The sequence below is a fragment of the Oenanthe melanoleuca genome, chromosome 27, assembly GCF_029582105.1.
Source record: "Oenanthe melanoleuca isolate GR-GAL-2019-014 chromosome 27, OMel1.0, whole genome shotgun sequence".
Taxonomy (NCBI): Eukaryota; Metazoa; Chordata; class Aves; order Passeriformes; family Muscicapidae; genus Oenanthe; species Oenanthe melanoleuca.
This window is the reverse complement of record NC_079360.1, coordinates 2,320,159-2,345,363: the sequence shown is the minus strand read 5'-3', so window position 1 is coordinate 2,345,363 and position 25,205 is coordinate 2,320,159. Positions and strand designations below refer to the sequence as shown.

Genomic DNA, 25,205 nt, shown 5'->3' with positions numbered 1-25,205 from the left:
TCCTAGAGAGATGGTCAATGCCCCAAGCCTGTCAGTGTTTAAGAGGTGTTTGGACAATGTCTTTGGAAACATGGTGCAACTTTTGTTCAGCCCTGAAGGTGGTTCTGCAATTGGACTAAACTGTCATTGCCTCTCCCTTTAAACGAAAAAAGTCTTCTTTTCCCTGTCCCCTGCCTTCCATTCTGTTATAGATAATAAAGAGTTTCAGCCGAATTAAGTATAACCAAAATAAGTGCTAATTTATTTTGCAACTGAAATACAGACTTCGATAGCCACAATTGCAAAGAACAACGCTGAGCCCGGGATCGGTGCCGGTTGAACAAGCTCTGATCCGAACTCTATCACTTTGGATCCCAATCTTCACAAAGCCACCTTGTTCAGTCCAGTTTTTATGTAGTTTTTTCTAGGCTGGAGCAGAGGTCTTTCTTTCTTTTCGTTGTTTCTCATATTCATGTAGTTTTCTTTCTCTGCTTCGAGCTGGACAAAACGATGTCTGGGAAACTAGGAATTCTGATGAGTGCAGATCTTGGTTTACCGGAAGCCAGCGTTGAGATGTATCTATCCTGATGGCTCAGGTTACCTTAATCGTCAGTACTTGTGGAATGTTCATTGTTTGGGTGTTTCCTGGACAGTTTCAGAGAGGTATATCTCTCATCTATTTACTTGTTAATCCGAACTCTTCAGCTTTTGTTGGCAGTCACAATGTTGCAATGAAGCAATCTCTGTCCCTCCGTCTGCGGTTTTTTGGTTTCCAAGTTTTTATTATTTTATTCATACAAACATTATTTATTCTACATTAATTTACAAAGTAACACGACTTACATCATAACACATATTACAACTCCTCTCCTCTGCAAGCCCCCAGGACCAGTGAGACCCCATTTCCCTGACCCAGGCACAGCCCACTCACTGACTGTCCCTTGCATGGGCTGGGACCCACGTGCACATGCAGGAGGGGAGGAAGCTGATGGAGTGCAGGCACACCCCAGGTGTCTCTCTGCTCCTTCCAGGGTGTAGTAATAGAGTGCCTTGTCCCCCAGCTCCAGCCTGCTGATGGTCAGTGTCCCAGAGCTCTGGACAGCACAGCAGGAAAACCTCCTGTGGGCCAAAGGGGCTGTGTGGCTGTAGGAGCCTCCCTGGCCCTGGCACTGCAGCACTGCAGGGCTTCACCAGGACACTGCTGACACCAGGCCATGTAACTATAGGAGGCTTTGGGGCTGTAAGTGCAACAGAGGGTCGCAGTGCTCCCTGCTGGCACCACACTGCAGAGATGGTTGCTTTCATCTCATCACCTTGAAATGCACCTGAAAGAAGATCAGGCCCTTTGCATCACTGCTTTGCTCTCAGTGGTGCAAGGAGATGGCCCCAAAAGGGTCAAAGGAAGCAGCAAAGGTGTTGCAAAGCCCAGGAGCTTTGTGTATTCCACTTAAGGGGACTAAGGAAGGAAGAGTGGGACTGGGGCAGGCAGTCACCAGGGTGATTGGATGACACTTGTGCTGCATGGGGATGGCTCCTGATTCCTGAGGAACAGCCCTTAACCATTTTGGAATTCACCATTTCCAAATTTTGTGGGTGCTGAGCCAGACCTGAACTGGTTTGTGTTAAAGCTCATCTGCATTTCCTGCTCCCGTGGGATGGCACAGAAGTACCGGGCAGAGTCCTGAGCTTGCAGGGACCGCAATGACAGATAAGCCTCGGACCGGGAATTGTCCCGGGAGATCGTGGCCCGACCCTTCACTGCTGACCCGTAGTCCTTTGTACCGTCGGCGGTGATTACGGACACCCACTCCCGCCGGCTCCTGGGTGCCTGACGGTACCACCGAACATTACAATACTTGAAGGTGAATCCGGACCCGCGGCAGGAGAGGGTCACGGAGTCCCCGGGCGCTCGCAGCCCTCCGCCGGCCTCCTGCAGCCTCGGCTGTGCCCAGAGCCCTGCGGAGGGAGAGCGCAGCAATCGGGCAGGGAGCGAGCACGGCCCGAGGGCGCTGTCCCGGGGTCCCGGTGCCTCCCGGAGGGAGAGCGCAGGCACGGTGTGCAGCGCACCCAGAGCCCGAGGCTGCTCCTCTGCCATCCCGGTGTCCCTGGCCCACAAGGCCAAGGACAAGATCAGCAGCCCCAGCCCCAGACTGGCCACCATCGTGCCTGGCCCTGGCTCCACAGCAGCCGCACAGAAGCCCCAAGGCCCCAGGCCCTGCCCTGGGCAGCACAAGGGCAGCTGCAGCAAGGGACGGGAGACAGTGTATCTGAAGCATGATTTCCTCTTTGTGACCAAAGAGTGTTATAGACAGGAGGCTCTTTCGCCACGTACTCCACAGTGCTCAGAGCCCTTTCTTGTTTTTCCCCCTCTCTCACCAGGGAGTTCCTGGAGTTGGGCAATAAGCTAGGATGGGACAGAGCAGAACCACTATTGCAAGCTGAGCAAAGGAGTATTCCACACCGGAATACACAGATGTCAGAAATAAATCTCAGGTAAAGGAGGAAAGGGGACAATTGAACTGATGACCTTTGCCTTCCCAAGGAATCATTCTGTGAAAGACCATTTTTCCTAGAAATGGCTAAAAACCTGCCTAATGATGGACAAGTAGGGCGTAAATTTCTTTCTCTTGTCTTCTGGACTCTGCTTTCTTTGTGTTTCATCTGTGAAACATCTCTCCAAGTTAAAAAAGCTATCACAGCTGGCCCTGTTTACCATGAATAAGCAGAAGCTCATTAGGGTTCTCTTAAGGGTTTGAGATTGTCACAAACATACAGAAACATGAGGATGTGGCCAGGCTCATGTCAGAGATGCCCATTGACAAAACCATGATCAGTGAGCACAAAAAAAAAAAAAAAAAAAAATCACAAGAGGTTCTCAGTGAACATCAGAAAGAAATGCTTTTTCACAGTGTGACCGTGCCCAACCACTGGCACAGGCTGCTCAGGCACCTTCTGCAGTCTCCATGCTTGGAGATAATCACAAACTGTTTGGTGATGACACTGGGGAAGTGCAGCCTGTGGAGAACTGAGGCTGGAGAGGGCTGATTCTGAAGGACAGCAGCTCCTGTGAAGGAGCCATGGTGCAGCCATTTGACTGCAGACTGGGGCAGGAAGGGGACAAGAAGCACTAGAGAGGAAGGCCAGTGATTAATTGCAAAGAAATGATCCCACACATGATTTCCTGTTATCCCTTTACTATTAGGAGAGAAGAGGCAGAGAATTCAGGAATGCTGCTTTGAGAATGAGCCTGGGAGCAAACAGGGATAAAGTGGGAGCAAGGTGTTTTTTATTTACTCACAATTCCACTCCTAATCAAATTACCAATAAATCACAATCCCGGCAGTGTGCAGTAAAGGCCAGTGATGACACCTGGCTTGTTGGAAACAGCCTTAAGACCCATCAGCTCCCGGCCCCAGGGAACTCTCACCTTCCCCACATCTAACACAACCTCTGCCAGAGCCCGGAGGGTTTGTGTTAAAGCTCATCTGCATTTCCTGCTCCCGTGGGATGGCACAGAAGTACCGGGCAGAGTCCTGAGCTTGCAGGGACCGCAATGAGAGATAAGCCTCGGACCGGGAATTGTCCCGGGAAATCGTGGCCCGACCCTTCACTGCTGACCCGTAGTCCTTTGTACCGTCGGCGGTGATTACGGACACCCACTCCCGCCGGCTCCTGGGTGCCTGACGGTACCACCGAACATTACAATACTTGAAGGTGAATCCGGACCCGCGGCAGGAGAGGGTCACGGAGTCCCCGGGCGCTCGCAGCCCTCCGCCGGCCTCCTGCAGCCTCGGCTGTGCCCAGAGCCCTGCGGAGGGAGAGCGCAGCAATCGGGCAGGGAGCGAGCACGGCCCGAGGGCGCTGTCCCGGGGTCCCGGTGCCCCCGGCCCGCCACAGCCACAGCCACAGCCCCTGTCCCTGTGTCTGCCCCGGCCTTTGCCCGTGTTCCCTACGCTGTCTCTGCTCCTGTCCTTTCCCCAGTCTCTGCCCTTGTCCCTGTCCCTGTTCGTGCTCCTTTTTCAGCCTGTCGCTGTCGGTGTCCGTCTCCCTGTCCCCGTCCCTGTCCCAGTCCGTGTCCCTGTCCCTGAGCCTGACCCGATACCTGTCCCTGTCCCTGTCCCTGTCCGTGTCCCTGTCCTGTCCCTGTCCCCGTCCCTGTCCCTGTCCCTGTCCCTGTCCCTGTCCCTGTCCCTGTCCCTGTCCCTGTCCCTGTCCCTGTCCCTGTCCCTGTCCCCGTCCCTCTCCCCGTCCCCGCTCGCTCCCTCCCCGCCCGGCTCTCACCTGCCGGCCACCAGGCCAAGGCCAAGGCCAGCAGCCCCGGCCCCAGCCCGGCCGCCATCGTGCCCGGCCCCGGCTCCGCGGCAGCCGCACAGGAGCCGAGCGGAGCCGCGCTCGGGCCGCTCCCGCCCGGCCCCGCCTCGCCGGGGCAGCGCCGGCGCCTCTGCCCGCCCCGACACACCCGCCCCGGGCCCCGGGCCCTGCCCCGGGCAGGAGCAGCGCCGGCCACGGCCGGGCCGCGGGCAGCGAGCGGCGCTGCGCCCTTGGAGAGCGCCTGGGGCCCGAGGGAGCCGAGCGCTCCGTGCCCAGCGCGCCCAGAAATTCGCCCTCGCAGCACAGAAGGTCGCTGCCATCCGGGGCTGCCTTGGGCAAAACGCTGCCCAATGGCAGCTGAGGGAGGCGATGGCTCCTCTCTCCTCGGCACTGCTGAGGCCACGCTTGAGTACCGGGGACACGTCCTGACTCCCCACTTTCCCATCGCTGTCATTGGTTTGTCCCCTGAGCTGGGAAACAAGGACGCTGAGCAAAGAATCGCAAAGGGAATATATTATTTTATATTTTGGATAAGCACACGGCTGTGCCCTCACCGAGTCCATGGCAGATGCTGCTGCAGAGAAAAGCAGCTCAGATCTGTGCCTGATCAGCGACTCTTGCTCACATAATCGCTGAGTGCTTGTCCTGGGCTGGATCCGAGCACCCTGGTCCCACGCAGGTGCTGCAGACAAGTGATCAGTGCTGCAGGAAAGTTCATTGTTCAGAACCCAGGGCCCCAACATGGAGTGGAATTTCTCCAGGATTCTGGCTGATTGCACCACTGGCCATGGGTCAGTGCCTGGTTTCATTGAAGGATAAATCATGGATCCTATTTTCTCTTCTTATGGGGCATTTCTGCCTGAAATATAAGGAAGAGATAGAAGGAGAACTTGCCCTTACAGTTAGATAATTAACCATCCCCCTAACGAGTTTCTGTGGTGGATATGCCCTTTTCAGCTCTTTGTAGTATATCCTGATTTGTTCTGCTCATGTTTAAGGGGATGACTTGCTTATGGGAGGTTTTCAGAAATGCAATAATGGAGATGTCCTGAATCAACCCCATGTAGTTTCCAATTGCACCTGCTGGTAAAGCTAGAATGCAAATGAAGAGCTAAGAAGATTAATTTGTGCCATGTGCAGACACAACAATTCTTGTAAGGGTTGGGTGGGTCTTAAATTTTAGGGTTCTTCTGTTTTTTTCCTGTTTGACCTATTTCCTGGATTTCATTAAACCGAAAGTGTTGTGAGAACAATGAACACTTTGGCCAGAAGGTAGCAGGAGAGATCAGAGAAAGAAGTTCAGTTTACATCAATAGATCTGATTTTACCATGACCCTTTTAGTATTTCAGAACACAAAACAGACAAGTCAGATAATACCCAGCAGATGCAGGAATATTTTTAATGCTGTATGAGACAAGAGAAGGAATCAGTGGTACACAAAGCTGTTGAATATCGCCCATCCTCATGGAGTTCCTCAAGATGCTTTCCCATGTAACCTCTTGGAGAGGGATTTATTCTTTCAGGATGCTTTTAATGTTCTCTGCCACTGGAGAGAGCTCTCACCTATTTGACTTGCTCAGCAGGACAGACGTCAGATACCACAATCCATGTGTGAGACTCCCCAAGAGCAGGGATAATAAATGTGTTAGAGGTGGAAATTTTCCCCTAATTACTTGAAATGTTTTATTGTAGCTCACCTTGTGGGTGGTCCTGTCATTGAAATTGTGAGAAAAAATCTCCAAATTATAGTGGCAGAGAATGAAGGCATTACTTTATTTTGGCCAGGATGTGCAACAGAAACCATTTATTCTGCACACTGCACTGGTTGTGCAGAGAAAATGCTTCCGTCACACAAGGTTTTCACTGCATTTTTCCTGTGCTTATACAGTGAAAACCCAGGGAAATTCATTGTTTCAGTGTTCACAGGTCCCGTTACACAGTCTGTAGTATTTGATTCTCTATTGATCCCTTCACGTTTAATGTTATTTCAGTTCTCATTCTTGGTTCTCTCCCCTCTCTTTTCCCATACCAAGTGTCTCTGACCATGCCAGAGGTGATGTTTGGAGTTGATGTTCATTAATGGTTGTTATCTTTTGTGTATGTTCTGTGCTGCTCCCAGTCTGCTGAGATGTTCAGCTCAGGGCTGCAGTGCTGAAACAGTCCCTTGAAAAGGAACTTCAGTTCCTTTCCCCCTGGGCAAAGGTGAACAAAGCCCCTGACTGAAGGTATATAGAGAAATGTTAAACTTCTTCTCATTTCCCTCAGTATGAGAAAGGTATCACAGAAATGCAGAACGACTGAGGTTGGAAGGGACCTCTGGAGGTGATTGGGTCTGCCCTGCTGTGGCAGGAGTGTCTGGAGCTGTTTGCCAATGACCATGTCCAGGTGGCTTTTGAATATCTCCAGGGACAGTGGCTGAGCCTCTGGAGATTTTCAAAGGCTGTCTGAGCACAATAACACATGGACACAAATGAATTTGCATGAGAATAGATAACTGTAAAAATGTACTGTACCAATAAATTCTACTTATGATCATCCTCCATTATTTTGATATCATGGGATTCCCTTACTGGACAATATTGTTTTTTCAGATGTCAGGTTAATTCCACATGCAAATGTGTTTTTTGAACAGAGGGGATTTTAATGTGCAGCAGAGTATCTCTACAAAACTCTCCTCAACTGGTATCAGCGGGGAGAGCTGCAGATTCTCTCCTCTTCTGTGGAATTACCCACACTACCACAATCTCACTATTGCACTGGAAACAATTCTATTCTCCTGTTTTCTTGAGCTGCATGTTCTGCATGGCAAATGCCAAGTGCAAAGCCACTGCTGAGTGGGGCAATCTGGGACCCTGCCATGAAAGGAGGGCTTTAGGTCAATGAAACACTCACTGTCAGAGGTGTCAGCAAAAGCAGCTTTAATACAAATGTACCAAAGTGTGGAACAGTCCAACAGCAATGCTCATTCTGTAGCTCTGATACAGGAATGGAACAGGGACAGGAATATCGAATTAGAATTGATTTGGAATGATTGATGTGGAGGCTGGGGACAGGAAAAGGGGTTGAGCTGTAAGAGGAAATCCCTCCCATTGAGTGATGAGGTACAGAAAGGACCCCCCTGCTTTCTAAACTCCTTCTCAGAGGAGGTGTGGATGGATCCAGTCCTGGTCCCAGACTTCATCAAGACTTTATGACTATGGGATTATACCCGCACTTAATCATTGACCTTTCCCTCCTGTGCATCTGATTCCACTGTTTTTGTCTAAGTGAGCATTCTAAAAATATAAATCTGCCTGAGAGACTTGGAAAAGGTGTGAAATGCTTGAGAAAATGGTTCTGGGTGTCATTGGAAAATAAGGATAAAAATCCTGGTAAATTACTCCCCCTGAATTCTGTTATGTTGGCAGAATGCACTAAATGAGCATTTCACTGGATTTGAATTTGCCATGCACATTTCCCACAGCTGCTGCAAGGGCTGAGGGTCTTCTCTGGGTCTGCAGGGCCTGAGGCTCTGACCTGAGCAAGCTGAATGCAGCTAATCTTGCTGTGTGCTGTGCAAGGCTCTCTTGCAGGCAGCAGGATCTCAGCCAGGGGCAGAAAAGCCTTATTTCCCCTGCAGGATGTGGTTAACTTGTTTTCTCAAAAGCAGGGGAGGGTTAATGCTGCCTGCTGTAAGTGAGTCACAAGTGGTGACCACAGCATCCTGCCTGTAGCTTGTGAGAGGGGGATGAGCTGGGGAAGGTGTGAGCTGGGCTGTGTTAGGTAAGAACCAAGTTGCCATGGAAACTATCACTCCATCAAACCACCCGAAATTACTTCCTGGTGGCCCCTTGCTAGAATAAACTAGATTTCAATAATCTCTGTCCCAGATTCAGAAGAAAAAGCACAGAAAACCCACAGCATTTTGGTCTAGAAAAACTTTATTTTTGTCACTGCTGCAGGAGTATAAAATGCACATGAGATATATTTGACATAAGGAATACAGGCTTAATAAAGAAATGGGCTTGAATTCCCTCAGCAGCACTACTGCAGTGGCACAGGCAGTAACACAACATGCCTGGGAAAGGTGTTTTCAAAAGCCCAGATATCTTGAGTGAGCATTGGAGTTTTCAAAGCTATTGAAGCAGCTTGGACACTTGTGTGCAAATGCCACAGGATGGGGAGATACTTAGCAGGAGGATGAGGAAAAATCTACTCCCCTCATATATCAGAGGAGAGCAAAAACAGCAAAAGCATTTCAAACTGTTCAGTGTAAATCATCTGGCCAGGCAGGAGTGAAGAGTGTTCAATGTCTTCAGGGGAAGCTGCTGCCTTGTGTCCTGGCTGGTCTCTGTCACTGCTCTGGCCCTGCTTGTTCAAGCCCCTTGTGCTGCTGGTTCACGTTCTTTCCTGCTCTTCCTTGGGCTCCTCTTGCCTTCATTCCCCATGACTGGAACAGCAAAAGGGGGTTTAAAAGACATTTAATGAAACTGAGCCTAGGAACCAGTGTTTGATAGCTGTGAGCTCCCTCACCTCAGAGAAGAAACAGCTTGATACTCATGAGGGTGTTGATGGCGATGCTCTTTGCCAGCAGGACTCTCAAACCCAGCACAGCCATGGACAGCATGTTCACTCTCTGCCCTTCAGCATCTGCTCAGGGACCAGAAAAGAGCAGAGAGATCATGGTCTAGGTGTTGATGGTGTGATCTTGGCAGAAAGTGGGACAATGCCCAGGGGATGGTGTCAGGGACAGGAAGAGCAGCAAAGGAACAGACGATAGAGAACATGGCAACAACAGGGGAGCCCAGGGTCTGTCTCTGCTGCTTTTGGCTTCCTGGGGCTTGTGTGTCACTGCAGGAGCAACCTTGCAACAGCAGCTTGTGTCTGGTGAAGGTGTTGTGTTCTGCCTCCTGTGGGCTGGAGCAAATCCATTTCCATGCCTTTATCCCCCAACCAGCAATGCACCTTCACCACCTGTTTGGGTAACTCACCTTGTGCTGAGGGCTCTGTGCTGTTGCAAACCCTCTCACTGGGCCCTGCCACTGGTTCTCCAGCCTTCCCTTCTGTAGAATGATAAAGAAAATATATTTTAAACTATATCCACATTTTATACAGGATTACAAGAAATGTTCATGTGACATTTCCTGTAGGAACTTGAGGAAAGTTGGGCTTATCAGATGATCAGCCATTAATTCTAACATTATTGGAGGTGACAATTTCTCTATGCAACCGCAGGAAACAGAAATATTCCTGCATTGTTTTGGTTTTACTATTTGAAACACCTTCAGGACTGCAAAAACCATCCTGCAAACTATAACAATTTACTTAGTTTAAAAGCCCTCACAGCTAATCCAATCTTTGACTTTTTGCAGGATTTAGAAAGGTTGTTCCAGCTTGTGCTGCGGAAGGTTTGTTGCTACAGGATAAAATATTTAATCATAAGGAAATGCACATTTTGAATAAAAAAATTGTGTCTTCCCTCTTCTCCCCCAAAAAAGGAATCTCCAAGTATTTAAATGGTTGAAACCATTTCTTTCAGATGCTTTGAAACATCTTTCAGTTCTCCCTGCTGAAATCCCCAAAGCCTTTCTCATTTCTGCTGGCTGCCCAGGGCATTGCTGTCAAGAAGGAGAACACAAAGCCCCACAGGCCACTGTCTCCAGAAACAAGTGACAGCTGTGCCACCAAACTGTACCTGGCTGTGCTGTCATCGTGCTGTTGTCGAATTTGGCCGTGCAGGTCACCTCTGTGTCGTTTGTCACACTGACCACTTGAATTGCATTGTACAGCCCCTCTGGTGTCAAAATGGATGTGCTCTGTTCATACACGACCTCCTTAGAGGGCATCTCCAAGCTGATGCTCTTTGTCTGAATATTCCTTGCCAAACAAGCTGCTTTGCCAGGACTGCCACCTTCTTCCAGTTTCTTTGATTTCATCACAATGATTTGAGGGATAGAAGTTTTTGAAATGTCTGTAAAGAAAAGCATGATTTGGACTGATTTTATTTCAAGCTTACCTGAGTGCTGAATGATGAAAAATTCACCTGTACTCTAGCAGTGTGTAATTTGTAACATTCTCATTTACTGTCTTTGATGTCATTATTCCCTTCCTATTGGGGTTGCAAGTAATGAGGGATGATTGCTTAAACTCACAATCAGCTGTCTTACATGAAAACAGTTGGTGTGAAAAGTATTTAGTAGCCAACAAATAATTGTGGAACCACATTTTCTTTTTTAGACAAAATACCTTTTCCTCTAGATCAGGTTATTTATGGAGAATCAACGGTGATCACAAAATCCAATATCAGCACTTAACTCAGATTAACAATTTTATTACAGGAAAAACATGGAACTGACAGAGATCATCCAGTGGCCTTCCTAGCCAGAAAGGGCTCAGCTTATGAAAGGCTGTCAGACACATCCACTAAGATTTATGTGTTTGCTTTGACATGAGCACCCTGAGGGGTCTCTTGGGTAAAGAGAGGTACTTTAGGCATTTTCCATGGTGTCTGCCTTGCAGGTGGGTCAAGAGATCCCTCAGGTCTAACATTTTGTTCATCCCAGGGTACTGATGGAAGTTTGATCAAGGGGCTCTGATTTTACACCCTTTCCCCATCAGCCCTATGGCACTGCTGAGGAACTGAGGTGAAGCCAAATCGTGCTCTGCCACAACTTCATGGGTCAGCTCTCCTGACCAAACAGGCAGAACTACACACTTGTCCACACCTACAGCAACCAGACACCCAACACAAACCAAACATTTCCTTCCCAGGTGTTGTACCACGACTGGCCAGAGCCTGTCAGTCCTGTGCATTCTGTGTTCTCTGAGAAGACCTTGAAAGGCTTTTCATGTGGTCTCCTCTCCATGCTTTCCAAACAGCCACAATACAAACAAGCTGCTTCTCTGCAGTAGCTCTCTGGGCAAGATCTTCAGCAAGAAATATTGTAGCAACATGAAGCAATTGTAATTCAGGGAGCAGAATATTTGTTTTATCTGACCCCAGAAACCTCATCCAAATCCCACTACTTTGAATTTTGTAACACTCCAAGCATTAATTCCTACCACTGCTTGCTTCTGACAGGTATTTGTGTTTTATGAACTGAAACAATTAAATTCCTTTTTCACCCCCATCTTAATTTTAAATGAAGTTTTAGAAATGAAGAAAAGTCACTTACTTGGTACAACTGTGAGACTCGTCCCCGCTCCAAAAGTAAGCTCAGCTGTCATCACAGTGCTAGGACTCATTACAATAACTTACTCTTTCTTCATGGTGCTCAAAAGTGTTGTAAAGTAGGAGATGAAAAGCCAAATATTAGTCCTTAATATCCATGGGTTCAAGTCCATGAGAGTACCCAGAGGTACATTTACTTCCGAAACTCCCAGGGATTAATGTGAGTTGAATAGTCCAATGATTTCAAATAGCTTGATTGAGTATAGAATTTAAAACTTCTGCCTTTCTTCTACGTTTTAGAATCCTCATGAGCTCTTTTATGTGTCCCGGATAAAAGACAATTAAGAAAGAATATTCTGTTTCTCTACTTAATCATTGCAGTTGCACTTTCCCCCTAATTTTCTTTTTGTACAGGTCCCTATGCTGCTTATATCATTGTGCTATCCCAAGCCCCCATCACAGTGATATATTTCATCACAAAAACTGTCTCTGTTCCACTACACAGTATTTTGGATTATACAGGCAGTCACATGACTTCTTCAGTGGTTTTAGACCCACCTGAAGAAATACTATATGGCTTTCAAGGAAGGATCTCAAATAATATGAGAAAGGTTGAGTTGTAAATGAGAACTTGGAGATGACATGACACCTCTGGAAAGTCTGAGGGAGTTAAGCTGGATAGAAAGCAGGAAATTCATCTGTGCTTCTTGTGTTATTTCAAAGCATTTCTTATAATACAGCCTATTTCTGCTACTTCTCTTCTTGTGGCCATTAGGAGTAGTGTGACAGGAGCACTGAGATGCAGCAGGCTGGCTCTGGGGGTCTTGGGAGGTGTGAATTAAAAGCAAAAGTCTCAGGAGGACTGGAAACTGTTCAAGTGACCTCCCAGCTGGGTATTGCCCTTGATATCCCAGAGCGAACTGCATCCTGGAATCCTCTAGCATGGAGCCAGTTCAGATGCCAATGTCTCTCTTTGTCTCTGTCCGGCTGTTGCTCAGGTATTCCCCCAGTTTAGCAAGGTCATGGAAATAAACGTAATCTTTCTAAGTTTGTGGCTGCTCCAGCTGCTGCCTGTGCTTCCTTACACAGAGAGTGGTGGCTGTCCTTATTTGAAGGACAGGTGTCCGCCAAGGAAGGTTGGAGCCTCCCTTGGATTGGAAAACATGATCCACTTCCCTCTGAATTATTTGAAATTAAGCGGCTTTCAGGCAAAGAGATGGGAAAAGGAACACCAGCTCTTTACCAGTGTCCTGGTTTGAAGGACAGGTGTCTGGCAATAAAGGCAGAAGCTCCCCTTTGAAATAGAGAATTTAATTCCGCTCCGTCCCAAGTATTATAACTATTTGAATCAAGAGCTCTAAGGCAGAGATAAAGGGGTAGGAATAAGAGCCCTTTACTAATATATCTAACCATACAAGCAGAAAAACCAGCAGGTATTAAAATTAGCAACAAAACAGAACAAATAACTCAGTTTCAGTCCTTTCTTTGGCCACAGACACACTCGGCCTTGTGTCTGTTCCCGGTGATGGGAAATGTGGCAGAGCCCGCACAGCTGCGGAGAGCAGGCGGGAGCAGAGGGGCAGGGGGGGCATCAGTGGCCGCGCTGTGTCTCAGGTGGGAGCAGGCTGGAGGGGGCAGGTGCTCGCTCACCATTTGGGTACTGGGGGTTATCTGTGTCCTCAGAGGTAGGAGGCTGGAGCAGGACAGGTGCAGGGCAGTTGGCCGCAGAGCATCTGGCTCCCCTGAGTTCCAACCGTGTGGCTGGAGATGGGCGTCCTCCTCTACCGAGCTCGCTGGATGCACGAGTAGTCCCCCCGCCGCCACCCCGAAAGCCAGCTCCCACCTACCCCTTTGTCCAGAGTCCACAAAAGACCCTAGGTGTAGCTGGCAGGCTCCGTTATCATGATAATGGGAAAATTACTTTAAACTGGGACAAAAAAAACCCACAAGAGCAGCTGGTCCCAGTGCCCTCTGCAATTCCAGCAGCTGCTCCAAAGTTCCTGGTACAGCTCGATTTGCAATCCAGAGGGACATTGGGACCAGAGGCTCCTGTAGGTCTGTAAAGGGAGCCCCTTTCCCTTCCTCTGGGTTTCTAAAACGAATTTCTTCTCAATCTCTTGGGTCTGTAAAGGGAGCCTCTTCTCCATCCCTTCCCCCCCTGAGCCCACATTAACAGTGTGAAAAGGCGGCCGAGCTCGCGCCACAGCGCCCCCTGCTGGGCAATCATCACACCTGCCCTGCCCGGCCGGGAGCCAGCAGCGCCCCTGCTGGCTGTGCCCAGAACTGCACCCAAGGGGAAAGTGCCTGCAGCCCAGAGCAGCTGGGACTGGGGTCTGCTGCTGTTTGGTGACACTGCAGATGGTGTTGTTTATTTGAGTTTGTGAGAAAAAATGTCCCCTTTAACATTCCCAAAGATTTACTAACTTTAACCAATATGACAAAAGACTGAATGGGAAAAAAGATATGGCGCCAGGAGAGGATGGAGCACACAATATCTACCCTTGCACAGTCCATGTAACTGAACTGTTTTCTAGTCCATGACAAAGGACTTTGTCCAGAGGGTTCCCAAGGAAGTCAGTGCTGTGAGCACAACTGAATGAAGAATGCACAACTTCCACCTTCTTACCCACTCAGACCCTCTGTATCAGTGTATAACGCTGTAAATGTGGCTAAGCAAGATTCCCACTTTCCACAGCCATGCTCAGTGTCCTGAGGAAGGAGGGCTGGGAGGTGCAGCAGAGGCCAGAGCAGAGATGACCCTGCTGCCCACGCTGAAGGTCAGGATGATGCAGGAAATGTTAAGTGATGGTGGGGCAGATATTGACCCTTCAGTGCATAGGGTTCCCCAGACGGAAGTAACTGGACATGTCTTGAGCAGATCTCAGACTCCATGCAGAACTCATGTTGGAGCTGGCTCCTGACAGGAGCTGTGGTCTCATGGAATAAGTAGCCCATGTCAGAGCAGCTTTTCTGGGACAAGCTGCAGGTACCCACACTGAAGCAGTCTGTTCCTGAAGGACTGTACTGTGAACTACAGATCCACAATGAAGGAGTTTGTGAAGAACTGCAGACAATGCAAAGAACCAAAGTTGAAAAATTCCTGGAGAAATGTATTTTGTGGTGTGGACTCCACACTCAGGCAGGGGAAGGGAATGAGAGGGAAGAAGTGGCAGACAAAATGTGCTATGAACTGACAGTTTCATTCCCCATCCTGTGCAATGACTGGGCAGATCATATTTTTTTAGATTTGTACTTTTTTCTCCTTATCCTATTCTGATTTGATTCACAAAAATTTAAATTAATTTCTCCAAGTCCATGTTTTTGCCCAAGATGGCAGTGTAAGCACAGCTCTCTACCCTTATCTCAAGCCACAAGCCTTAATTGCATATTTTCCTCCTGTTTATTTGAGAAGGTGCACTGAGAGACAGCTTGCTGGGCTCCTGCAGGACAATCAAAATCATCTCACCACAACTTCTCAACTCCTTCTTCCTCATCAGGTGCTCAGTAGCAGCCACCCAGAGCAATGTCATCCCTGCTGATCTGCCTTTGCTAAACAGCCTGGCTCCATCCACCACAGCACTCTGGCAGCTACAGCAACACATCTCCATCATCCCATGGCTCTGCAGCCAAGGCACCGAGCAAAAATGAGGCCGTGCTGGACAGGAGCCCAGGCAACGTGCACTAAAGCTGCACTTGCACAAACAGCCTGGGCAGTTGCCAGAACAGATCCTCTTGCACCATAAATGGCAGCAGCCCTTCTCCCAGCCCTCCCTCCACTGCCTTTTAGTGCCACCAAGCCAGAGGGACGTTTCCTGCACCTGCCATTGCCTGACAAGAGCCCTGGGCAGCAGCTGCTAGAAAGAAATGCTGAGATATCTGTCTTCCCCATCTGGCAGTTTTTGATCCATTCTGCTACAGAGCTGCCCCAGGGTGATTCTTGCTCCACAGTAATACGTTGCTGCATCCCCCTGCTCTGCTGCCAGGATCTGCAGTGTGAAGCTGTTCTTGGAGCTCTCCAGTATTCCCTTAAAGCGATCTTGGAAACCTTCTCCAAAATAATCATCCTCCCTGTAAATCCATTCCAGAGAGCCCTGTGGGCCCTGACGGTACCAGTACATGTAGTAGTTGCCCATGGAACCCCCCTTCATGCTGCACTGGAAGGTGCCTGGATCTCCCTCTCGCACGGTCAGTTCCCTGGGGTGCTGCTCCAAGGCCACCTGGCCAGTGACTGCTGCAGAGAGCAAGAACAAGCCACAGTCACTGCAAGATTCAGCAGAGCTCAGGGCAATGCTGGTGGGGCTTTGGACTGGCACTGCACCAGTGGAAGGACAAATTTCTCCTCTTTAAAGCCAGCTGAAACAGATGGGCAGAGCTGGTAGCAGCTATCAAGGCTCACAAGGAAGGACATGCCACATTTCCCTTCCTCCTTTTTCCTGTCAGACAGGAAGCTTTTTCTGATTTTCCTCAAAGAAGCACAAAGCATTTGCACCATGGCTTGACAATGCCCTTTGCCCTTTCCAAGACAGGAGAGTGAGGAATCCACTCTGCTGTCCCTGAAAGTGCTCTAGGTGAGCCCAGCAGAGACACAGGCCTGTCACAGGCCATGGGGCTTGTGCCCTGTGCTGCCATCCTGCAGCTGGTGTGTGCCAGAGGGGCCGCAGTGCCCCAGGAGCAGAGTGTCCAGTGCCAGGGCAGAGCGCTGGGCCCCAAGCTCTGAGTGCAGCAGGGAGGTGCCCTGCGTGTGCCCAGGCTGCAGAGGAGGCAGCTTGCATGGAGGTGACGAGCTGACAGGCACAAGAGGAGCAGGGCTGCTCTCAGCGTGCTCCACAGGCACGGCTGGGCAGCTGGAGCCAGGGAACAGGTGCGGCTGCAAGCGCCCAGCACAGCTGCCCAGAGCCCTGCAGAGCACAGGGCTCAGCTCCTGGGGCCAGCAGCCCTTCCCTGCACTTACCTACAATGGGCAATAAGCCCACGCACAGGGCACTCCACATGGCCAGGCCGCTCTGGCTCGCCTCTCTCCACCTTCTCTGTGCCTGCACAACAGCTCTGCCCACACCTGCCCTGCCTGTGCCTCTGGCACTGCTCTCAGGGCCAGTCCCTCCTGCTCCCTCCCTCTGCCTGTGACAGCACTGAGGGGAGAGGTGGGGCAGGAGGAGCACTACTTGAAGCTCTCTGTGCCCTCCTGGCTGTCTCTCATTCTGCATGCTGCAAGAACAGACTGTTTGTTGGGCAGGAAATGCTGTGCTGGCCTAAAGGGAACGTGTTTCTCTGCAGCCAGCCCTGCCCTTTCTCTCAGCAAGTCTTGCATGCTGCTGATGCTGCTGGGAATTTGGAGCTAACCAGGGTGTCTGTCAGCTTGTCCTTCCCCTGGTTCCCTGGTCCTGGCTCTGCTGAGCTGCTGCTCCCACATGGGGCACCCCAGGATCCCAGCTGGGCTTGGCCAGGGCACCCCTAAGCCAAAGTGCTCCTCACCTGCTCCCTGCACTCTGGCCCAGCCCCCTACTCCCTCCCAGTGATGACACTTCTCCAGCTGCCTCCTCCTGCCAAAGCCCTCCTGGACCCCTGCCCATCAGCAAAGGCAGCCCAGGACTCTGCAGGGACCAGGCTGCTCAGCAGAGCCAGGACACTCCCTGCCCTGTGTCCTCCTCCTTCTCCTCAGCAGGAACCCAGGGCTCTCCCTGTGACCACAGACTGGGACAGCTCTGAGCCCTGGCAGTGTCATTGTCCTGACTGCCACCACTCTTCTGGCAGCATTGCCCACTCCACAGACTGTCTGCATCCTCACCCTCCTCCCTCTTTCCCTGGGTACTTGGACATGGTGCCTTGTGCTGGGGATCGTTAATACTGGGGTGGAAGGGGGAATGGGGAGGGTAGAGAAGCTCACTGAGAATGGGGGCTTGAGGCTGGGAATGGGAGCTGTTGGGTGCATGGCCAGGGAGGATTTGATTACTCTGGGAGTGCCTGGGGTTGGGCAATAAGCTGGGATGGGACACAGCAGCTGCACTACTGGCAGCTGAGCAAAGGAGTATTCCACAATGGAATACATGTTTCTCAGAAATAAAGCTCAGGGAAATGAGGAAACGGAATTCTGGGAGTGAAGAACTTTGTCTTCCAAGGAATCATCCTGTAAAAGAAAGAACATTTTTCCTAGAAATGGCTAAAAACTTTGATGGACAAGTAGGGCTTAAATTTCTTTCTCTTGTCTTGTGGACTCTGCTTTGTTTTTCATCTGGTGAAGTGGAACATCTCTCCACGTTAAAAAATTGTCATATGTGGATCTGTTTACCATAAAGAAGCACAAGCTGATTGTGTTTGTTTTAAGTGTTGAGGTTGTCATAAATGTACAGGAATATGAGGACATGCCCAGGCTCTTGCCAGTGATGTCCATTGACAGGACAATGATCAGTGAGCACAAACAAAAATCACAAGAGGTTCTCAGTGAACATCAGATAGAAATGCTTTTTCACAGTGTGACCGTGCCCAACCACTGGCACAGGCTGCTCAGGCACCTTCTGCAGTCTCCATGCTTGGAGATAATCACACAGTGTTTGGTGATGACACTGGGGAAGTGCAGCCTGTGGAGAACTGAGGCTGGAGAGGGCTGATTCTGAAGGACAGCAGCTCCTGTGAAGGAGCCATGGTGCAGCCATTTGACTGCAAGAAGGGAACAAGAAGCACTAGAGAGGAAGGCCAGTGATTAATTGCAAAGAAATGATCCCACACATGATTTCCTGTTGTGCCTTTACTATTTGGAGAGAAGAGGGAGAGAATTTAGGACTGCTGCTTTGCAGATGAGCCTGGGAGCAAACAGGGATAAAGTGCGAGCAAGGCATTTTGTAATTGCTCACAATCCTACTCTTAATCAACTAGGAAATAAATGAGAATTCCCACAGTGTGCAGCAAAGGCCAGGAATGTCTGTGGTGCACAGTGATGACACCTGACACGTTGCAAACAGCCTTGAGACCCATCAGCTCCCGGCCCCAGGGAACTCTCACCTTCCCCACACCGAACACAACCTCTGCCAGAGCCCAGAGGGTTTGTGTTAAAGCTCATCTGCATTTCCTGCTCCCGTGGGATGGCACAGAAGTACCGGGCAGAGTCCTGAGCTTGCAGGGACCGCAATGAGAGATAAGCCTCGGACCGGGAATTGTCCCGGGAGATCTTGGCCCGACCCTCCACTGCTGACCCGTAGCGCTGTGTAGTGCCACTGGGAGAGCTGATATAGGACACCCACTCCAGGCTGCCCCCGGGTGCCTGGCGGTACCAGTGAACAAAATAATCCTGGAAGGTGAATCCGGACCCGCGGCAGGAGAGGGTCACGGAGTCCCCGGGCGCTCGCAGCCCTCCGCCGGCCTCCTGCAGCCTCGGCTGTGCCCAGAGCCCTGCGGAGGGAGAGCGCAGCAATCGGGCAGGGAGCGAGCACGGCCCGAGGGCGCTGTCCCGGGGTCCCGGTGCCCCCGGCCCAGCACAGCCACAGCCACAGACCCTGTCCCTGTGTCTGCCCCGGCCTTTGCCCGTGTTCCCTACGCTGTCTCTGCTCCTGTCCTTTCCCCAGTCTCTGCCCTTGTCGAAGTCCCTGTTCCTGCTCCTGATTCAGCCTGCCACTGTCCCTGTCCCTGTCCCTGTCCCTGTCCCCGTCCCCGTCCCTTTTCCCTGTCCCTGTCCCTTTTCCCTGTCCCTGTCCCTGTTCCCTGTCCCTGTCCCTGTCCCTGTCCCTGTCCCTGTCCCTGTTCCCTGTCCCTGTCCCTTTTCCCTGTCCCCGTCCCTCCCTCCCCGCCCCGCTCGCTCCCTCCCCGCCCGGCTCTCACCTGCCGACCACCAGGCCAAGGCCAAGGCCAGCAGCCCCGGCCCCAGCCCGGCCGCCATCGTGCCCGGCCCCGGCTCCGCGGCAGCCGCACAGGAGCCGAGCGGAGCCGCGCTCGGGCCGCTCCCGCCCGGCCCCGCCTCGCCGGGGCAGCGCCGGCGCCTCTGCCCGCCCCGACACACCCGCCCCGGGCCCCGGGCCCTGCCCCGGGCAGGAGCAGCGCCGGCCACGGCCGGGCCGCGGGCAGCGAGCGGCGCTGCGCCCTTGGAGAGCGCCTGGGGCCCGAGGGAGCCGAGCGCTCCGTGCCCAGCGCGCCCAGAAATTCGCCCTCGCAGCACAGAAGGTCGCTGCCATCCGGGGCTGCCTTGGGCAAAGTGCTGCCCAATGGCAGCTGAGGGAGGCGATGGCTCCTCTCTCCTCGGCACTGCTGAGGCCACGCTTGAGTACCGGGGACACGTCCTGACTCCCCACTTTCCCATCGCTGTCATTGGTTTGTCCCCTGAGCTGGAAACAAGGACGCTGAGCAAAGAATCGCAAAGGGAATATATTATTTCATATTTTATCTAAGCACACGGCTGTTCCCTTGCCTAGTCCATGGCAGATGCTGCTGCAGAGAAAAGCAGCTCAGATCTGTGCCTGATCAGCGACTCTTGCTCACATAATCGCTGAGTGCTTGTCCTGGGCTGGATCCGAACACCCTGGTCCCACGCAGGTGCTGCAGACAAGTGATCAGTGCTGCAGGAAAGTTCATTGTTCAGAACCCAGGGCCCCAACATGGAGTGGAATTTCTCCAGGATTCTGGCTGATTGCACCACTGGCCATGGGTCAGTGCCTGGTTTCATTGAAGGATAAATCATGGATCCTATTTTCTCTTCTTATGGGGCATTTCTGCCTGAAATATAAGGAAGAGAGAGAAGGAGAACTTGCCCTTACAGTTAGATAATTAACCATCCCCCTAACGAGTTTCTGTGGTGGATATGCCCTTTTCAGCTCTTTGTAGCATATCCTGATTTGTTCTGCACATGTTTAAGGGGATGACTTGCTCATGGTAGGTTTTCAGAAATGCAATAATGGAGATGTCCTGAATCAACCTGTAGTTTTGCAATTGCACCTACTGGTAAGGCTAGAATGCAAATGAAGAGCTAAGAAGATTAATTTGTGCCATGTGCAGACAAAACACTTCTTGTTGGGGTTGGGTGGGTCTTAAATTTTAGGGTTTTCTCTGTTTTGCCTCCTGTTTGACCTATTTCCTGGATTTCATTAAACCGAAAGTGTTGTGAGAACAATGAACACTTTGGCCAGAAGGTAGCAGGAGAGATCAGAGAAAGAAGTTCAGATCACATCAATAGATCTGATTTTACCATGACCCTTTTAGTATTTCAGAACACAAAACAGACAAGTCAGATAATACCCAGCAGATGCAGGAATATTTTTAATGCTGTATGAGACAAGAGAAGGATTCAGTGGTACACAAAGCTGTTGAATATTGCCCATCCCCATGGAGTTCCTCAAGATGCTTTCCCATGTAACCTCTTGGAGAGAGGTTTATTCTTTCAGGATGCTTTTAATGTTCTCTGCCACTGGAGAGAGCTCTCACCTATTTGACTTGCTCAGCAGGGCAGATGTCAGATACCACAATCCATGTGTGAGACTCCCCAAGAGCAGGGATAATAAATGTGTGAGAGGTGGAAATTTTCCTCAAATTCCTTGAAATGTTTTCTTGTCGTTCACTTTGTGGGTGGTCTTGTCGCTGAAAATGTGAGCAAAACCAAAACATCTCAAACATTTCTAGTGGCAGAGAATGAAGGCATTACTTTATTTTGGCCAGGATGTGCAACAGAAATCATTCCATCCACACAATGCACGGGTTGTGCAGAGAAAATCCTTTCATCACACAAGGTTTTCACTGGATTGTTCTCCTGCTTATACAGTGAAAACCCAGGGAAATTCATTGTTTCAGTGTTCACAGGTCCCGTTACACAGTCTGTAGTATTTGATTCTCTATTGATCCCTTCACGTTTAATGTTATTTCAGTTCTCATTCTTGGTTCTCTCCCCTCTCTTTTCCCATACCAAGTGTCTCTGACCATGCCAGAGGTGATGTTTGGAGTTGATGTTCATTATTGGTTGTTATCTTTTGTGTATCTTCTGTGCTGCTCCCAGTCTGCTGAGATGTTCAGCTCAGGGCTGCAGTGCTGAAACAGTCCTTTGAAAAGGAACTTCTGTTCCTTTCCCCCTGGGGAAAGGTGAACAAAGCCCTGAACAAATGACTGAAGGTATATAGAGAAATGTTAAACTTCTTCTCATTTCCCTCAGTATGAGAAAGGTATCACAGAAATGCAGAACGACTGAGGTTGGAAGGGACCTCTGGAGGTGATTGGGTCTGCCCTGCTGTGGCAGGAGTGTCTGGAGCTGTTTGCCAAGGACCATGTCCAGGTGGCTTTTGAATATCTCCAGGGACAGTGGCTGAGCCTCTGGAGATTTTCAAAGGCTGTCTGAGCACAATAACAAATGGAAACAAATGAATTTCCATGAGAATAGATAACTGTAAAAATGTACTGTACCAATAAATTCTTCTTATGATAATCCTCTTTCGCTACTCGCGATGTATTTCGCAGAAATAACGACACAGACTCCTCTAGCTAGGTGGCCAAAGAAGCGGTTTATTGAACGGCAGACCACATTCTTATAGTGTGTTCCGCAAACTACAAACAGAACAGCAGTCTATTGGATAATTGAAGAAAACAAAACTTTCTCACAAACCGTGAGAACTGTTTATCATCGAAGCCCAGGTGTTAATCATGTTATTAATTCCTTTTTATTTTTCCCCAGCGTTATCATCCTGGGAAAGGCTCAGGCTGGAACTGAGAAACTGTCTCAGCCTGGGAAAACCTCCTCTGCATGAGAGAGAAACTGTCTCAGCCTGGGAGCTTCCCTGCATGAGAAAAGTTTCAAGCCCTAGCCATTTTCAGGCTGAGACTTCAATGGCGTCCACAAGTCCCCCTTATAGTTTTTAAAAAAAGAAAAGAAAAGAAGTGCTTGTAGTCCTCCACAGGGGCCCTACGTGGAGGAGAACAAACGCCACTCTGGAGATCTGTAGATGCCTGAAGCACTCAGGGAAATCCTCACACCTGGTGCTTTTTGAGAAACTCAGTGCTAACATTGATAGCAAAACCCATCACCATTTTCCAAGCTTATAATTTCTTAATATATTTCAAAAGAGCTCATTTAACAATGTCCCAAAGCTAAAACATTTCCAAAGAAACAGGAAAATTCATCCTCTGCTTGTGGAGGGGCCATCTGGCTGGTGATCGGTCTGTTGGTCAGCATTTGAAGGCTGTGCCTCGGCTGCATCCTGTCTCTGATGTCGCAGGTCTGGACGGACACGCCTTGCGGGCAGCCAGCGTACCCCGTTATTTGTTGAGACACAAGCATACCCACGACCCCAAACAATGAGTTCGTGTGGGCCTTCCCACTTATTAGTGGTCAAGTCCCGTATAAAAACCTTCGCCCGAGGCATGCGTGTCCCATCTGCAGCCTGTAATAAAGTGAAATGATTCACAATAACAGGATTATTGGAATCTTGTGGCACAGTGAGGTGATTAATAGTATACAAGGCTTTCTCCAAGCGGCTGTGTGGTGCTTCACCAGCCATTCCCCTTTTTTGTTTTTCAAGAACACGCTTCAAAGTACCATGAGCACGCTCGACAATGGCCTGACCTGTTGGTGAATGTGGAGTGCCAAAATTATGGGACACTCCCCACATTTGCAAAAACTGCCTCGTCTTTTGAGAGACGTAAGCGGGGCCATTGTCGGTTTTCACAGCAGAAGGTATGCCCAGGGTTGCAAAGGCCATTCTCCAATGGGCAATCACGTCACGGCTTTTCTCCCCCGTGTGAACAGATGCCCACATGGCGGAGGAAAAGGTGTCAATAGACACATGCACATACTTGAACCTGCCAAATTCAGGAATATGAGTGACATCTGTCTGCCAAAGCTGCAGGGCTCGTAAGCCCCTAGGGTTCACCCCTGCCGGTTAAAGGTGCAGCAAGGCCATGACAATCATCACAAGAAGTGACAATGTCACGAGCCTCATTGGCTGTTAAATGAAATTGTTTTTGCAGGGTGTGTGCATTTTGATGGAAAAAACCATGCAAAGCTCGGGCTTGCGCAATCTTGTCAGGCTGAGGTGCCACCCATGCAGGATTAGCCAGCCTATCAGCCCTGGCATTACCTTCTGTTAGAAAACCTGGCAAATCTGTGTGACTCCGTATGTGCAGTACATAATAAGGATGAACTCGGTCTTGGATTGCGCACCACAGGGCCTTCAGCAGCCGGAACAAGTTAGCATTATCAACCTCTTTCAGGAGTGAGCAATCCAGACGCTGAGTAATGTCTGCAACATAAGCAGAGTCAGTGACCAAATTCAGAGGTACCTGAGAAAATCATTGGAATGCCATTGTGACTGCCTTCAGCTCAATAATCTGAGCAGAACCTGTCTCATGGCCTTCCAGCGATTGCCAACCAGATTCATCCTCCCAGGTAACAATGGCCTTCCCTGTTTTTCCAGAGCCGTCCGTAAAAACTGTAGGACCTTGCACTGGCACCCGACTGTGCTTGGGTCTTAAAGACAACTTAAGCGTCTTTGCCATATGCAATAACTTATGGCTGGGCAGCTGATAAGCAATTTGCCCTGTATAATCGAGCAGCGCACTTTGCAAAGGAACACTGTTTACCAAGCCCCCTTCAAAGAACTCCCGCTCTACTGGCAACACAATTTTTGCGGGGTCCGCTGCTATCAATTGCACACATCGTTGACGGCATTTGAGTATCAGCCGGGCAAACAACTCAAACACCGTAGTTACTGTCTTTTTAAGCTGATGCGGCAAAAAGACCCACTCCAAAATGTGCAAGGGATCGGACCATGCTTCATTCCACTGGCCAATGATACCTGTGGGGTGTAAATCTGGAGCAGTGATAAACACAGTGATGTCAATGGAAGGGTCTAGTCGGTATACCTGTCGAGTAGAGAGAGCATGCTGCACCTGCTGCAGCGCTTTTCGTGCCTCAGGGGTCAGCATCGGAGGTGAATCCAATCGGGAATCCCCTTTTAATATGTCAAACAGTGGGGACAACTGCTGTGTGGTCAGTCCCAAATAAGGACGCAACCAACCAATGACACCCAGCAATTTCTGAGCGTCATTCAGAGTCTGAATGGAATCAACGAATTGCACCTCCTGATGCTGAATTATTTGATCCAAAATTCTGACTCCCAAATATCTCCAAGGAAGTTGCCGCTGGACTTTTTCTGGAGCCACTTGCAGTCCATAATTGTGCAGATCAGCAAGCAGCTGAGGTTCTATCCTCAGCAGCTCATCTTGAGTAGAAGCTGCTACTAAAATGTCATCCATGTAATGATAACAGTACACATCAGGGAACTGCTCACGGACTCCAGCCAAAGCCCGAGCCACGTACCATTGACAAATAGTTGGGCTATTACGACAACCTTGTGGTAGGACCTTCCATTGATACCTCTGTCCTGGCTCAGAATTGTTCACTGCGGGCACCGTAAATGCGAATTTTGGTCTGTCCTCAGGGCACAAGGGGATTGTAAAAAAACAGTCCTTCAAATCAATGACCAAAATTTCCCATCCAGCGGGGAGCATGGTGGGTGAGGGCATACCAGGCTGTAAAGCCCCCATGCTTTCCATAACTGCATTAATTTTTCTGAGGTCCTGTAACAACCTCCATTTACCTGATTTTTTCTTTATTACAAAAACTGGGGAATTCCAGGGACTAGTAGAGGGTTCTATGTGTCCCTGTTGTAACTGTTCTTGCACTAACTCACGAAGGGCTATCAACTTCTCTTTTGGCAGGGGCCACTGGTTTTGCCAAACAGGGGTATTTGTTAACCACCGTAAAGGCATCATTGGATAACTCTTGCTCTTCGCTTCAGTGAC

The 25,205-nt window shown here is 49.9% G+C and overlaps 2 protein-coding genes and 2 gene segments (V, D, J or C); all 4 read right to left on the bottom strand.

Moving 5' to 3' along the window:
* Nucleotides 1-25,205, bottom strand: part of LOC130264135 (M1-specific T cell receptor alpha chain-like) — a 215,500-nt gene that overhangs the window by 88,240 nt on the left and 102,055 nt on the right. The window contains exon 3 of the mRNA XM_056512153.1: nucleotides 12,685-12,691. Coding sequence (XP_056368128.1) covers nucleotides 12,685-12,691 — 7 coding nt within the window. The remainder of the gene's footprint in view (nucleotides 1-12,684; nucleotides 12,692-25,205) is intronic.
* On the bottom strand, nucleotides 2,898-4,545 carry LOC130264146 (Ig heavy chain V region 914-like). The segment is given in 2 exon segments: nucleotides 2,898-3,787; nucleotides 4,261-4,545. Coding segments are annotated over 2 exon segments (477 nt in total).
* On the bottom strand, nucleotides 7,808-11,876 carry LOC130264144 (T cell receptor delta constant-like). The segment is given in 5 exon segments: nucleotides 7,808-8,720; nucleotides 8,804-8,920; nucleotides 9,262-9,333; nucleotides 9,966-10,241; nucleotides 11,446-11,876. Coding segments are annotated over 4 exon segments (534 nt in total).
* LOC130264137 (immunoglobulin delta heavy chain-like) lies at nucleotides 13,897-19,543 on the bottom strand. Its single transcript, XM_056512155.1, has 3 exons — nucleotides 19,251-19,543; nucleotides 18,438-18,824; nucleotides 13,897-15,672 (listed from the first exon to the last, which is right to left on the bottom strand). Exons 1-3 carry the CDS (start codon nucleotides 19,306-19,308, stop codon nucleotides 15,296-15,298), a joined length of 822 nt encoding a protein of 273 aa, XP_056368130.1. The 5' UTR covers nucleotides 19,309-19,543; the 3' UTR covers nucleotides 13,897-15,295.

What these genes read in the sequence shown, in the direction of transcription:
- LOC130264137 (XM_056512155.1), bottom strand. Translation starts at nt 19,308, where the DNA reads ATGGCGGCCGGGCTGGGGCCGGGGCTGCTGGCCTTGGCCTTGGCCTGG. An exon ending in CTTGGCCTGGTGGTCGGCAG is followed by an intron (nt 18,825 to 19,250) that starts GTGAGAGCCGGG and finishes CTCCCTCCGCAG; the next exon opens with GGCTCTGGGCACAGCCGAGG. An exon ending in TTGTGTTCGGTGTGGGGAAG is followed by an intron (nt 15,673 to 18,437) that starts GTGAGAGTTCCC and finishes TGCTCTCTGCAG; the next exon opens with CAGTCACTGGCCAGGTGGCC.